The sequence below is a fragment of the Nelumbo lutea genome, chromosome 2 (assembly GCF_056320005.1).
Source record: "Nelumbo lutea isolate HS-2025 chromosome 2, American lotus-T2T, whole genome shotgun sequence".
Taxonomy (NCBI): Eukaryota; Viridiplantae; Streptophyta; class Magnoliopsida; order Proteales; family Nelumbonaceae; genus Nelumbo; species Nelumbo lutea.
The window spans coordinates 1,491,046-1,505,061 of NC_142685.1; the positions used below are offsets into that span (position 1 = coordinate 1,491,046).

The following is a 14,016-nucleotide window of genomic DNA, read 5'->3' on the forward strand; positions in this document are numbered from 1 at the left end:
AATAATTCCTTTAATTTTGGTATTTTACATGTATTTATTCTTTATTTTTTTTTAACTTTCAATTATTTTTAAGGATGAACCGAATTGACCCATCAATCAACACTAATATGAACGTTTAGGGTTAGGGTCTAGAATTTTCCAACCCAACCCAAACATGACCCACCCAACCCAATTGCTAGGTCATAGACATGTTTATTTTGATTTGATTGGGTTCCACTAGCCTCTGTTATACTTACACGGGTAGAGCTACATCACCTTAAGAACGAACAATTGAACTAACTATGGTCTTTGACTTCTAAGATCTTTTTAATCATTGGTGAAACCTCCATAAAGTTAAGTAATTTCAATTACCTCTGTTGAACTTTCTAACATATTTGTAAGTAGATCCCTCTATTAGAATCCTCTAACAAGAGGCACGAAAATATCCAAAATACCCATCCAGTTACTTTTGACCAAAATGTTTATTTTCTAAATTTTTTATTCATCTCAATTGCTATCCCAAGCCCTTCCGATCTTTTTTTTTTTTCCGAAATTGATTTGTTTTACAAATTTACCTTTCTTATCAATCACTCAGGTAAAATTGCAACTTTAAAATCTCTTTTATTTTATGTTAATAAAGTTTGTATTGTTTTTCTTTTTCCTTTTGTAAAATCCTACCTCAAATAGTAACTGAATGGGCATTTTGAGCATTTTCATGCCTCTCTTTAAAATATTCAAAGACAAGGGGCCTATTGGAGTCTACTTGCAAGTTGCAACTATGTCAAAAAGTTCAATGGAGGTGATTACAATTACCAAACTTCAAGGGAGATTTCAGCAATAGTCAAAAGCTTCAGGGGAAGTTTGGGCAATTTACTCTAAAAATTATGACCAATTTGAAATATATAAAGATTTGAGCCATTAAAGCTTAAAAGTAACGCTACCAAACTCCATTTACCTTCTTATAATCTTTAAAACAAATTAATAGAAAATAAAATAATTAATTTGATTAAAAGTATAAAACAAAACATTGGCTTTGGTATAAAAACAATCCGTAATCTGTGATGAATGCAACAAAGAAGAGAGGGAAAAGGGAGAGGGAGGAAAGAAAACAAGAAAAATGCTTAAAGAAATGTAAGGGAATGATTAATAATAAATTTTATAAATTGATGTTTTTGCTTTTTCCAAGTTTTTATTACTTTAATTTTGGTTGCATTGACTGACAAAAAATTCCTAGACTCTGGTTGCACTAGCAGCAGATCCAGAGTCCCAAATCCCAATTAAGTGTGGTTGATGATGGTCTGACGGAGTCGCCATCGATTCAATCACATTAGGTTTGAGAAGTAGAAATGATCTCAGGGAGGGAGTTGGTAGTACATAAGTAAATAAATTAACCTGGGGAGCTGAGATTTTTTACGTTTAAGAATAACCTAATTAATTACACCAATCATCCCGAATAAACAGAGAAAAGCAAAGGATAGAAACAAAAAGGAGAGATGTCTTTTAGATTGGGTGGAACGAACGGGGATGGAGTTTGAACCAAACAATGGCAAGTCTTTCCGCACGGAGGAGATGATCTATGATCTATCTGTGCAGCCTCTCCAGCACGAATCACAACTTCACAAGAATACCTATTCCGTCAATAATGCTCATTTGCAGCGACAGTTTTGCTATATGCGCAGTTGAGATCCAAGTATCAAACCCGGATGTTTTCTACTTTAAAATTCCTCTCCATGGAAGGTGGACCTTTTGAACAACCACCTATCCCCTGGCTGATAATATAAGTTCAATGTACACAAAGTCATTACAAGTAAGAAACCTCGGACACAACCTAACAACGCAAATATTTCCCTGGAAGCATGAGAAGAATGACAAGCCAACCGTCTCTTACCTTGGATAGCTGATAAATATATAAGGGAGTGCTAATTCTCCTTATAGTAGTTAAAAAGCCTTGTTCTAAGTTTGCATTCGCCAATGTGCATGATTTTGTTTCTCAAAAAACAAAAATTTCCACATTAATTAACAAAAACACCCAAACCTAACTTCGCGAAACAACCATTCCTATTGAAAAATGAAAATAATAAAAAGAGTAATTTTCCAAAGTCTTTAACATCAAAAGCTGAGATATATGAGTATATATCGACAGAAATATGGAAGGGGTGGGAGGTGGGGATGGACAGTATCTACCTTCCCAAAGGAAGTGGGCATCTTCATATCATTCTATGCTTCCTTCTTATTCATCTGCCCTTTCCCCCAACAGGCATTTTCCTTTTGGTTCAATTAAACCTTCCTCAACCTGGAGCATAGGAAAATGAGAAAAAAACATGTAAGTACTAGTAGATGCTTTCATAAAGATCTATAAAGAACTAGAATCAAGTAAGCTGGGGGTGCGGCTTTGGCGAGCTCAGGTTGAAACTTATTAAAATTTGAATGGGCCCAGCCCAAAAGCCCATGCCTGATGCAGTGTAAATTCCTCAAATCACGTAACCGACTTGCGCCCCTTCTGGTGCAGTCAGATTAGAACTCTTTAACATCCAATAAAAAGTAGATCTATTGGTTCAAAAGTTGAATGTCATCAGATAGAAGCTTATTATGATTCATTTTTTTGTGGATCCACTTGAACTCAACCAATAAATCCAGCTTATGGATGAGAATCTGGATACTGGCAAAAAAGCAGATTCTACCAAGTGACCAAAATGAATGATATAAATGCTAAGACTATGGGTTGATCAAACCTGTCTTTGAACAGAGTGACTTGAGCAGCATCAATCCAGTGCATAACGTGGGGCCCATTGTTTGAAAGAAAAAAAATGACAATACAATTGGTCCCATGAGCAGGTCCATGGTGTTCAACACACTGTTCAAACTTCAAAAACACGTCTGCCCAACCCATATGCTTAGCATTGCTGAATGAACGAAGCAGAAGCAATGAAAATCAGCTTCTCCCATCTTATAACCATCATCATATGAAACGTAAGCCACATGGCAAACTGAGAAACATGAAAATAATTCTGATCTGTTAAAGACAATGAAATGACAATGATACTGTGACAAATTTCCACTTCAAGGCATGAATTAATCAGTTTTCATCATTTTTTTGTCTGGCGAAAAGTCACTTTATAGATTTGATACAGGTCAGAATCATTAATACTTACATATGATACGTCTAGATTGATACTTCCTTAAGGCTGTGTTTGGTTTGAAGGAAAAAGTAGGGAAAGGGAAATGTAGGGAAACCTTTACAAGCCTTGTATAGGTTTCCCCAAGTTTCCCTTCCTTTCCCTACTTTTTGTTTCAAACCAAACATAACCCAAGGGAAACAGACTACTGTCAAATACTGACCTTGTGTACCAGCACTAATTTTCTGAACCATAGCCCAAGCTTGGTCCTTTCTTCTGATCACCATGTAACGTAATCCTATACAAATAGAAAGCCACCATTGTGCCACTGCAGAAAATAATACTCGTTGGATGGGTGGAGTTATGACCATAAAATAAAAATCAAGGCTAGAAATATAACATGTCCAAATATGTGTTTTTGAACTCAGAAAATGTCGATTGCAAGCAAGAAAGGAACCTAAAAAACATTGAGAAGAAATCACGGCAAATAAATGAACTAGTCTCCTCATTGCATAATGTTAAAAGACTTTGCCTCATTATGTAGATAAACTTGAAGCATCTTGATGGATGATCACATAACATCTTCATGAAATGAAGCACAGGCATTGGGGTGACTGCTATTTAGCTTACAAAACCAGATTTAAAGGGCTCAATAATTTCAACAAGTCTTTTCCAAATGCTAATTTTTTCATAGTATTTTTTTTTTCTAAATGCTAATTCTACAACTAGAAGGATAGCCATATTGGAATCCATCACCTGGCCTATCTCCACAATTTTGGCTCAAAAATCAATAAGTTTGACTGTAAGACTTCTGATCCAACCAATCACATCTTAACCAGTTACTTGGCCTATTTGTTTTCTGGATGACCTATCTTAACCATACACTCTCTTAACCATGCAACTCTGAATCCTACAACAGAGTGGACCTTTATTCGGACTCAGGGTGCGCCAGGCTGAAACTTATCCCATGAACCAGTGTTATCAATGTGATGAGGCGATGAGTAGACTTTTTTGAATCTCTAGTAGATGACTAGTTGATGCCTAGGTAATAACTAGTCAGCAAAAATAAGATACGTTCTGAATTTAAGATATTGGTGTCATCATCATCTAAGTCCTGTCTCAACTATATGGGATCAGCTACGAGAATCCCATTTCACTATTCCGTTCTGTTCAGTGCCATATCCATGATGAAAGCATTAGAAGACAATACCAGAAACTATGAAAAAATTTAATAAACCTGATGAGTGTCATAAAGGAACTTGAAAATGATGGCTTCTGCAAGGAAAAAAATAAAGAAACATCAGAAACAGCCATGGGAAAAGAGAGGTTAATAGCTATACCAGTTCCATGACAACATTATAATAGATAGTGCCTTTGAGCCAGCAAGGTCTTGATGCATAGAATAGGGCTAGCCTTCTGGAAGTGGCACTGTGGCAGATGTATATCCTTTTGTAAAGCATTTTTCTGTGGGATCCTCTCCCTCTTATTATTAATATATACATCCATTAAAAAAATAGAGCCTTTACCTGTGAAAGCAAGCGCAAGTCCCTTAAAAATATTATACCTGCAACAGCTGCATCCCCGAAACTCTACTTAGAAATATGCTTTCTAAGATAATAATTGAAAACATGAAGTGCAAAATAGAATGCACAATTAAAAATAATTAATAATACATCTAGATAGTCAGAAAGCAATGCTTTTTTATAGATGTGATATTTAAACCAAAACTCAACCAACATTCTTTATTTCACAACACTAAGCCCATAGGAGAAGCTAAAACCATGACAAGAATATTCCTACACAACAAATTGCCCATGGTCTGAACTCTGAAGGAATATACTACTTCCTATTGAAAATACTAACTCTGAAAAAATAAATAATAACTGCATTAGTATATTACATGCAGATAAACACTTCATCTGCCAGTCAGGTAATATCAAAGTGTGATTGCAAGTGTGCTGGTTTATTACTCCTCTTGTTAGGATGCCCATTTTTTGTAGCTAGAAAACACATAAGACAATTTAGACATGCCCTTACATAGAACAGTAGAGGCAAGAAGAGATACGGTCTGAAATGATCCAGAGAAAAAAAAAAAACAGTCGTCTGGGAAGCTTTTTTTCTTTTCCTTACTTTTCCTTTTGGTGAGGAGGTGGAGAGGACTCCTCTTTGTGAGAAGTTCCCTTGAGATTAACTCCATCAGTCCATTTCCATATTTAGAAATAAACCAAAATCTCATTATACATTTTTTTTTTCTTCTGAGCCTATCTATGATTTATGACCAAGGAGGACTCTTCATGACTTGAACTTTTGGAGGCTACATCCCTTATTAGATATCCTTCTTGGTCTGTTTGGTATTTGGACATAACATTTTATTAGGCTGAAATATTAACCCTTATTCAAGGATCGAATTGGTAAAAAGATAAGAGTGGACAGATCTGGTGGTGGATGGAGACTGTCAAGTTCTCAAGGATGAATGAGATCAGTCAGTTTTTTGTGGCACGCTTATGTTTCAGGGAGTTGGAGGCATTTCCTCCCTTTTTGGTGCTCAATTGCAGCCACAAGAATATATCCTTAAACTACTAACAACTAACTTATTCGCCCTTGGAAGGAAAAGAAGAAAATGTGTTTGAGCAGCTACATTGTGGTCAATCTGTTGGGAATGAAAATCTAGATTTTCTTTTCCTTCTCTAACAAATAACAGGATGTTAATGTTTTAATTAGTTGCATCACCAGTAGAGTATCTATCTCTTTGGTTGCATATTGACATAGGAATCTGTATTCTCCCCTAGAAGGAAAAGAGGAAACATTATGTCAAGATGTATTCAAGCAGCTATGTTGTGGTCGACCTGTGAGGAACCAATCTGTTTTGATTGGTTGCATCACAAGTAGAGTAGTTTATTGGCTGCATATAGCATAGGAATCTGTACACTGTCTGCATGTTTTTTTGTCATTTAAAAAATGTCTACAAATATTTTTAAATTTTGATAATATCCTTAAACTACTAACAACTAATATATCCTTTTTGGTGCTCATGTACCTCCTTATTTTTTGTAAAAATATGTTGTTTTGCATTTCAGCAGCTGGAGACTACTTATTTGCTGAATGATGAAGATAGGCATTGGATAATTATTTTACTCCTAAAAAGTTTTTTTACAAGTTATTTTTTTGTAAAAAGTTACTAAGATTATATTAAAAAATAAGGAGGTACATGAGAAGATGTACGCCAGAGCGAAACAGAAAAAGGATTACAAAGGTAGAGCACTATCACTAAATAAACATTCTTTATGAGCATCAGATTTAGCTAACCCGTCTGCTACAGTGTTCAATTCCCTGGGAATCCAGTTCAACATAACCTGCATTGAGTCCAAAATGTCTCTAGCTTCTGCCAAGAGATGAGCCAAAGTTTAGCATATACCAACAAAACCCAAGGATTTAATCCATTTGGAATCCTTTCTGCATTCTACTTTCAGCACCTATTTCAGCGGTAATCAAATGGCCCCTAAGACTAACTTTTAAAGCTACAAACTAAAGAACTCATCCCCCTATTAATTTCTATTGAGATACATATGTTTTGGTGAAGAATGCTAGTAACCAAAGTCAGAGTGAAACTCATTGAATTCTTTACCCTACAGACAAAGTGGCACCTGTGAAAGGGGTATCCAAATTTGTCTTGTAGGGTGTCTTCTCAAGGTTCCACCATTTCTGTAGGAAGGAGAATTCAAAGAGTTGAAGAGTTGAACAGGGTGCTGCTTACTATCATTCCTCATATTTTAAGTATAAAATATTATGACTCAACGAAATCAAGCACCAAAAGGTCATGTGAGTTTGTAGTAATAATCACAAATTATTAGATGTACATGTTAGTCTTTTTGCTATTTTTGTTTAGTACAAGAGACACACAGATAACATAAAATATGAATGGATATTTCCTCCACACACTTTACCTAAGTGAAATGCTTATCTATCTTTATTCTATCCATCAACTTTACAGTGACATGCCTGTGTTCACTACTTTAATCTATGCATAAAAGTCGCATAATCTCTTATACGACAACAAGCACAAAAAGTATAGTGACCCGCTAAATACATTCTCACAATAAACCAGAAAATACAGGATCCATTGTCACTCAAGGAATTCATTAATCAACAAGAGAAAAGAAAAAGAAAAGAACAAAGAAAACATATATAATTCACCAACCTGCTTGCCCTTTCAAAGCCAGAGCAAACGATTCCCCCCTTTTCCATGATCTCAGACTTGATATACTTAATGCTAGAAGAATACCCCCAAGAATAACCCCAAACCTAATAGCAGAAATGCTTCCAGTTATCATGAAGGAAAGAAAACCACCACCAGAAAGAAAGACACCTGCTCAAAACAAGAATTCCATGACAAATACATAACTTAAATTAAAAGGACTTATAACTATAGTCCATCTGTATGGATCAAAATAATATCAACAAGGAAAAGGGAAACACCATTAAGTTGCAGAAGTAGGAACAGACCAAAGCACATTGCACATCTACGTCAAGGGCATCCATACCAAAAGGGACAGTACATACCATAAGGAATCCCAAGGTAAAAGTCTTGAACCTTAGAAACTTCCTTCAAATCATTAGTTGAGGAAGCAAAGGTTTCCACAATGTCCTTCACTGGCTCAGGAGAATTGTCTGCCACTGTAGAAAGATATTCTTTACCTTCTTCACTGATTTCTCTTGCTATTATACTCAGATCATGTCTTGCTTTCTCCACCTGGATGCTTAGCTGTGCTGAGGTATCCTTCAAAACCACCCTTGCCTTCTCAGAGTATAACTTGTATGCTTCTTCAGACATGATCTGCATCTTTACAGCTTGTTCTTTGAAAGATTCTAATGTCTGTTTCAGTGCTTCTTGGGATTCCTTGGCTCTAATGTCAAACTCACTCTTCCCTTCAACTTCAATTTCTGAATTCTTCTGTTATACAAAGACATTAAATTTACAATAACAAAAAAAAAAAAAAAAAACTTCAATTAAAGGGGTAAAAAACTGAAACTGAAGATGCAGAGAAAGAGAAGATTAATCAGATCTGAGCCATTATCATGCCTCAACCAAAGAAGAAGCATCATAGTTTCTCCAAGGAAAGCAGTCCTCCAGCACAAAGTACAAGAAACATGTTTCACTTTCCCAATTCATTTATTAAAAATTGATATTTGGCTGTCAACCCTGAAATTCGTTGCAATAAGATTCAAGTATCCCAATAAAGGGCACAACACAGATATCTATTGGTCCTTGGGCATTACCTCTAAATAAGGTTCAGAGTATCAAAAACACAAGGTGCATCAGAAAGGCAGTTTTAAGAGACGTATAGGGTACACTTTAGATACACATGGATACACTAGGAAACTCAAACATATTATAAAAAATATATTAATAACAAGAAATATAAACTTTATATGACTTTAATAAGTTGCGTACGCATAAAAAACCTTTAATAGTTTTTACAAAGTGTCATATATCGGATCGGGACACAATTGGTAACCATCAAAAAATGATAAAAGAACTAAAATGTATGTATATACCTTAAATTAAAAAATATATATATATACAATATAATATGTGTTAATATTTATTAGTATATAAATTTTAATAACTATTTTAGCACTTAGCCATTTATTGACAAACATCCACTAACCACTAAGAGGAGAAAGTTTACTTAAGAATCAAACTGCATATGATTATGACAAGCAATTAGAGTATGGCGTAGTGGTGGACCTATGGTCATTACAGTGTTTTAAAAGCGCAAGGCGCAAAGCGAGGCACGTGCCTCTTTAAGAAAGGTGCAAAACTACAAAAAAAAAAAAGCTAAAAATCAAAAATAAAGTCAGAAAATTCAAAAAAATTAAACATAATGTTAATAAAAAATATAAACAAATTTTAAAATAAATGTTTTAAAAAACCAATTATCTAAAATTAAAATACATAAACATAACATGTAAAGTGTATTCAAATGAAAATTTAAAAATAAAAGCAAATATATAAAGCATTTTCAAGCATCTAAAACCCACAATCTCTTTTTTTTTTTTCCTTAATTGCATTGTTTCAAGTAGCTAATGTGATGTAAAACATACTGCATTCTTGATTCTATGAGTCGCCTTTGTACCACGTCCCTCGAGGCAAACCCGAACAAGTCTATGTTAGGGCTTTTGAAAGGGGTGTGCCCAGGACCTGGGTGAGGAACATACCCCAAAATGTGCCTCACCTGTGCGCCTAGGCATGCCTTTTAAATCACTGGGTCATTACAAACTAATGACCAAAGGTTCAAATATTCTTATATCCTACTTGTAGTTTTTATACAAAAATGATAGGCTATAGTAATTAAATAAAAGTTTAATGGTGTGTCATTATAACAACTTCGAATTTGAATATTGCTTCAAATGTAGGAGGTAATTAAAATTGAGACAATTTTGAATTTGAAAAGTTTCTCTTAATATAGGAGTTATTAATGAGAAAGATTGTACAAGGATTAGAATGTTAAAAATCATATCTATATTGGCCAAAATGACCCAATACAGGTCCATATTGTCCCAATACAAACGAAAGGAATTCAACACATGATTTCAATGTGTTCCACGCATCGGGACCTGGCTGGAATAATATGTGTCGACCAATACAGATCAATACATTGTGAAATTTTAAACCTTGCCTCTAAAGACCCTCTACAGAACACCGTGATAATGCAAAGCTATGGTGCCAATTGGAGGCATATAGAGGTTTTAATGGTGGATCCCCCCAAAAGTAAAGTCAAAATGTGGCTCGAGTACTGCATAAATTCTTGAGATAACTGGTACCATGTACTTGGATTGGAAACACAATGTTCAACCGCTGGATTATGAGCCACTCATGCATAGGCTTGCTAAAAGTGAGGGGAAATGTATGACTGATCAAAACAACAAACAATATTTATGAATTACTTCGTTGCTGCATAACTAAATGGTTGACGATTGCTCCACCTGATGTGTGTGTGTGTGTGTGTGAGAGAGAGAGAGAGAGAGAGTATTGGTCCATCTGGTTGGAAAAAAGATCGGCTGAATTGATTTTAAGATCGAGTTGAAGTATCTATCCATCTACGATCTATTCCTTCTTGTCACCACGAAACGTCATGAAAATTCCATTTCCTAAGTTAAGCAATAAGATCAATGATATTCGCCTATTCGGAGTCTCCACCCGTCCCCGGCGCTCAACTAGTTTAATCAGTAAACCTGGTTACTAATTAGCAATCATACCACTGTCCGGTTCGGAATGAAAACGTTTAAGTTGCACTTACAATACATTAACAACACAATATTAGTCAGAATGCAATATGTTAAGAAGATTAAACGTATATAAATACAGAGAACGGAATTACAGAAAAGTGCAAGGTGTTCTTACCGAGTCTTCATGCGAAGCAGCAAATGAGGTAACCGATCCATTGTTGTTGGACCTTGGGCGATGGGGCAAAGCAGAACGAGATCCAAACCCTTTGAGAGATATGCAGCGACCGGCAACCGCGACCCTGTAATTGTAAGGACGAAAAGGTGAAGGTTCGGAACAAAACGACGAGGCAGAAGAAAGAGGGGTAGAAAAGGCCATGGAACCACTCCTCATAGAGACAGTAGTAGAGTTAGGGTTTGTGTACGAAACGAAGCACTTCAGAGATACCGCCATGGCGCTTTGCTCAGACGAAAATCACGAGGGGCGGAGTCGATATGAAAATGCTTCTTTATTTCTTTGCCTAGTTCAGACAGGCAGGCAAGTAAACTGCACTCAACTTTTCTTTTCACCCAAAGACAGAAAAAAAAAAAGGTTAAATGCTTAAACCTCCCCTCTGGAATTGACAAATGCTGAGACGTTCCCTTTGATTAGCGAAATGACTTAACAGTACATTACTGAACCATTATTTAGAGAAAGACTATTTTACTCTTTATTCATCTCTAATTTTTCAAAAAAAATATGATATATATTGAAAACCGAAAACTGTATTAGTGATTTAGTGTTACTACTCGAGGTTGAGGAGAACCTCAGAGGTCCCGCCGGCTTCGACGATGATCCAAGTGATCCCAGCAGAAGTTTCACAAAACTTGGGACAGCCCCTTGACCAAATAATTACAACCCCGGCATTCTCCGACGTTCCTGAAGCAATTTTCGACCTATAAGGCTGTAAAGAAAGGAAAACCTTTACAAAATTAAGGCTAAAGCTGCGGAATGTCCTCCCTCACAAGTAACTCAACAAAACGAGGAGCAACACCAGAAAAGTAATTAAAGCAAATAAAAGAAAAATAAGACATTCGATTTTTGTTCAACAAAGGAAAAAAAAAATTAAAGCAATGGAAGACAGGTTTAAAAAGGCATTATAAAAATATAGAATCAATACCCATCGAAAGTAATTTCCGAAGCTGCGTGATTGCCTACTGGCTAGTGGCTACTGCAGAGGGAATGCACACGGCGAAGGCGAATATTAAAAGTGTTAAGTGGCGAACATAAATATTCAAAATTTAAAGCGCCAAAGTCGTTCTGTGACTGCATGACATCAATCACAATCACAAGCTGTTCAAAATCTGAAATCAAAGCCTAAGAAAATGATCCAACAACCGTATAAGATCGAAACCATTACACAGATACCAAACACTTGACATCAAAAACACGAAGCGAACTTATACGCTACTCCACACCTCAACCAACCATCTGAATTCGGCTACGGAGAAAGAAACCTGCAGCAATGCGTGGGCACCATCGTCTCTCTCTAGCAGGAGAACGAGCATCTGGTATCTGTGGCTGCGTTTGGCCAGGCATAAAGGATTCCAGGGAATTGCAAGTTTGGGTTTTCATTTGATGTTACATACAAGAGGGGTGTAAACTATATACTCCGGCGGGCTTGCCCATGCTAGACCTGTTCATGGGCCGGGCTCGGGCCAGGCTTTCACTTGTCATTAAAGGAAATATGTTAGGCCCGAGCCCAAGTCCGGCCCGACCAACGGCCTATAACTTGGGCCCGAGCCCGGCTCTGATAAAAAGCCCAAAGCCTGACCTAATAAAAAAAACAATTTTCCCTATTCAAATTAAAATTAAAAATTCAGATAGTTTTTTTTTTCCTATTTAAATGAACAATGGGCTTATAAGATGATTTTTTCTCCTTTCTTTTTGACCCGGATTTAAGCCCGTGGGCCTATAACCACGTTCAATACCCGGCCCATGAACAGGTCTAGCCCAGGGGCATGGCCGCGGGCTCAGGATCAACTTTAGGCCCACGGGTTGGTTCGGGGTGTAAATGCCAGACATTGTTACTTTTCAATCTGTGATTGGGCTTTTGTAAATAAACCCGATTCATAACATGGGCTTTTTCACTTTTGTAAATGAACCCGTATGATACGCGGGAAAATCCAAATTTCTGTTAAATTATTAGTTTATTAAATAAAATTTTAAATTGACAATTTAAAAAAGAAAAAAGATAGAATTTATTTTGTTAATATATTAAAAATTATTGAATATTTTTCTAAACAACAAATTGACAATTCTCAAAGTAGCAAAATTTATTATGCCATTTTATTGAAAATTATTAAATATTTTTCCAACCAAATAATTAGTTTTCAGTAATTAATTATTAGTTCATCGAATAAAAAGCTAATCAATGTTTTAAGTTTTAACAAAAATTTTAAATAATTTCTATAATTAGTTATCAACAATTTATTACATTTGTGTATTTTGGGGAAATTATTGAAATTTATTTTTTGCTCATAGTAATTACCAGGAAATTATTTCCAAAAAATATTACATAAACCTATTCAATAAATTTATTGAAATTATTGGAAATTTTCTTTGTAATTTATTGAAACTTTACAATAAGTAGGGACTTTTATACCTGATGAAGGAAGATTTGGCCCGACCTCTTTATTATGTGACACGTGGCAGAAATGACAGCTCGGCAAAAGGGGTCAAGCCTAGGCGGGAACAAGGGCACACTTCGCCGAACTAACCTTGTAACAGCTCGGGATAGACTTCGCCGAACTGACCGTCTTGTAACAGCTCGGGGTAGACTTCGCCGAACTGACCACCTTGTAACAGCTCGGGATAAACTTCGCCGAACTGACCACCTTGTAACAGCTCGGGGTACATTTCGCCGAACTGACCCTTGTAACAGCTCGGGACACACTTCGCCGAACTGACCACCTTGTAACAGCTCGGGGTACATTTCGCCGAAATGACCCTTGTAACAGCTCGGGACACACTTCGTCGAACTGACCCACCTTGTTACAGTTCGGGATACCTCCGAGCTCAAGACCGCCTCGCTCAGCACTTCGCATCATCTTCTAGGCACCAAAGCCAAACAAGTCGTACCATGCCTGGCACCAGGGAAGTCCGTGCCCGAGGGCGCCACGCCTGACTGACTTGGGATCTGACGTTTTGGCAACAGCACTCTAAACGGCCACCTGCCACCGCCACTGACGCCACCATCTCCAGTTAGACGGTTAGGCAGTGACGGTTCTGTCTCAGTAGAAGGGACGACGGCCGAGTTGACAAGCGCAAGGGTAATCATACCCGATCTGACAAGGGCCTCGGGATGAGTACGCGAAGCGACTATAAGAGCCCCCTGCCCCCCGACAACGGAGGTATGCAAAACTTTGCGCTATCTGGTATTACCTTGCTTTTGAAAGATTCTAACTTGAGCTTCGGAGCCTCTACACCGGGTTCCCCCTGGAGCTTTCCCATCTCTCCCGTTTCAGGATCCCTGCTACCCCGTTCAAAAGCAAGGCAGCGGACAGCTAAGACCAGCCGGATCGCGCTCCATCAATTGGCGCCGTCTGTGGGAAACGCTTCAAAAAGCCTCCCTCCAAACTTCGATACCCCCTTTCTTCTTCAAAAATCCCAACACTCATGGCCTCCTCCAGCAACACCGGACGCGGCACGGAG

The 14,016-nt window shown here is 37.1% G+C and overlaps 1 protein-coding gene across 12 annotated transcripts; it reads right to left on the reverse strand.

Moving 5' to 3' along the window:
• Positions 1 to 2,019: 2,019 nt before the first annotated feature.
• On the reverse strand, positions 2,020 to 11,942 carry LOC148868018 (protein FATTY ACID EXPORT 3, chloroplastic-like). Of its 12 annotated transcripts, none has more exons than XR_016107131.1 (10): positions 11,723 to 11,942; positions 11,483 to 11,628; positions 11,112 to 11,266; positions 10,501 to 10,884; positions 7,656 to 8,043; positions 7,294 to 7,461; positions 4,622 to 4,668; positions 4,436 to 4,523; positions 3,319 to 3,423; positions 2,020 to 2,479 (listed from the first exon to the last, which is right to left on the reverse strand). XR_016107131.1 is itself a non-coding variant. In XM_088969311.1 (10 exons), the coding sequence occupies exons 4-9, from the start codon at positions 10,774 to 10,776 to the stop codon at positions 3,333 to 3,335; spliced, it is 1,008 nt and encodes a 335-aa protein (XP_088825437.1). In that variant the 5' UTR covers positions 10,777 to 10,884; positions 11,112 to 11,266; positions 11,483 to 11,628; positions 11,723 to 11,942; the 3' UTR covers positions 2,020 to 2,272; positions 3,319 to 3,332. The 12 variants fall into 12 exon arrangements, 9 of the variants coding, with proteins under 9 accessions (XP_088825437.1, XP_088825436.1, XP_088825432.1 ...); XM_088969311.1 differs by lacking the exon at positions 4,436 to 4,523 and adding an exon at positions 4,333 to 4,370 and having other exon boundaries at positions 2,020 to 2,272; XM_088969310.1 differs by lacking the exon at positions 4,436 to 4,523 and adding an exon at positions 4,333 to 4,370.
• Between the last annotated feature and the right edge of the window lie 2,074 nt (positions 11,943 to 14,016).

Coding starts and splice junctions, on each gene's coding strand:
- LOC148868018 (XM_088969305.1), bottom strand. CDS start 10,776: ATGGCGGTATCTCTGAAGTGCTTCGTTTCGTACACAAACCCTAACTCT. Junction 4,371..4,621: donor ACTTGCGCTTGCTTTCACAG/GTAAAGGCTCTA, acceptor TTTTCCTTGCAG/AAGCCATCATTTTCAAGTTC. Junction 3,424..4,332: donor TCCTTTATGACACTCATCAG/GTTTATTAAATT, acceptor TATTTTCTGCAG/TGGCACAATGGTGGCTTTCT.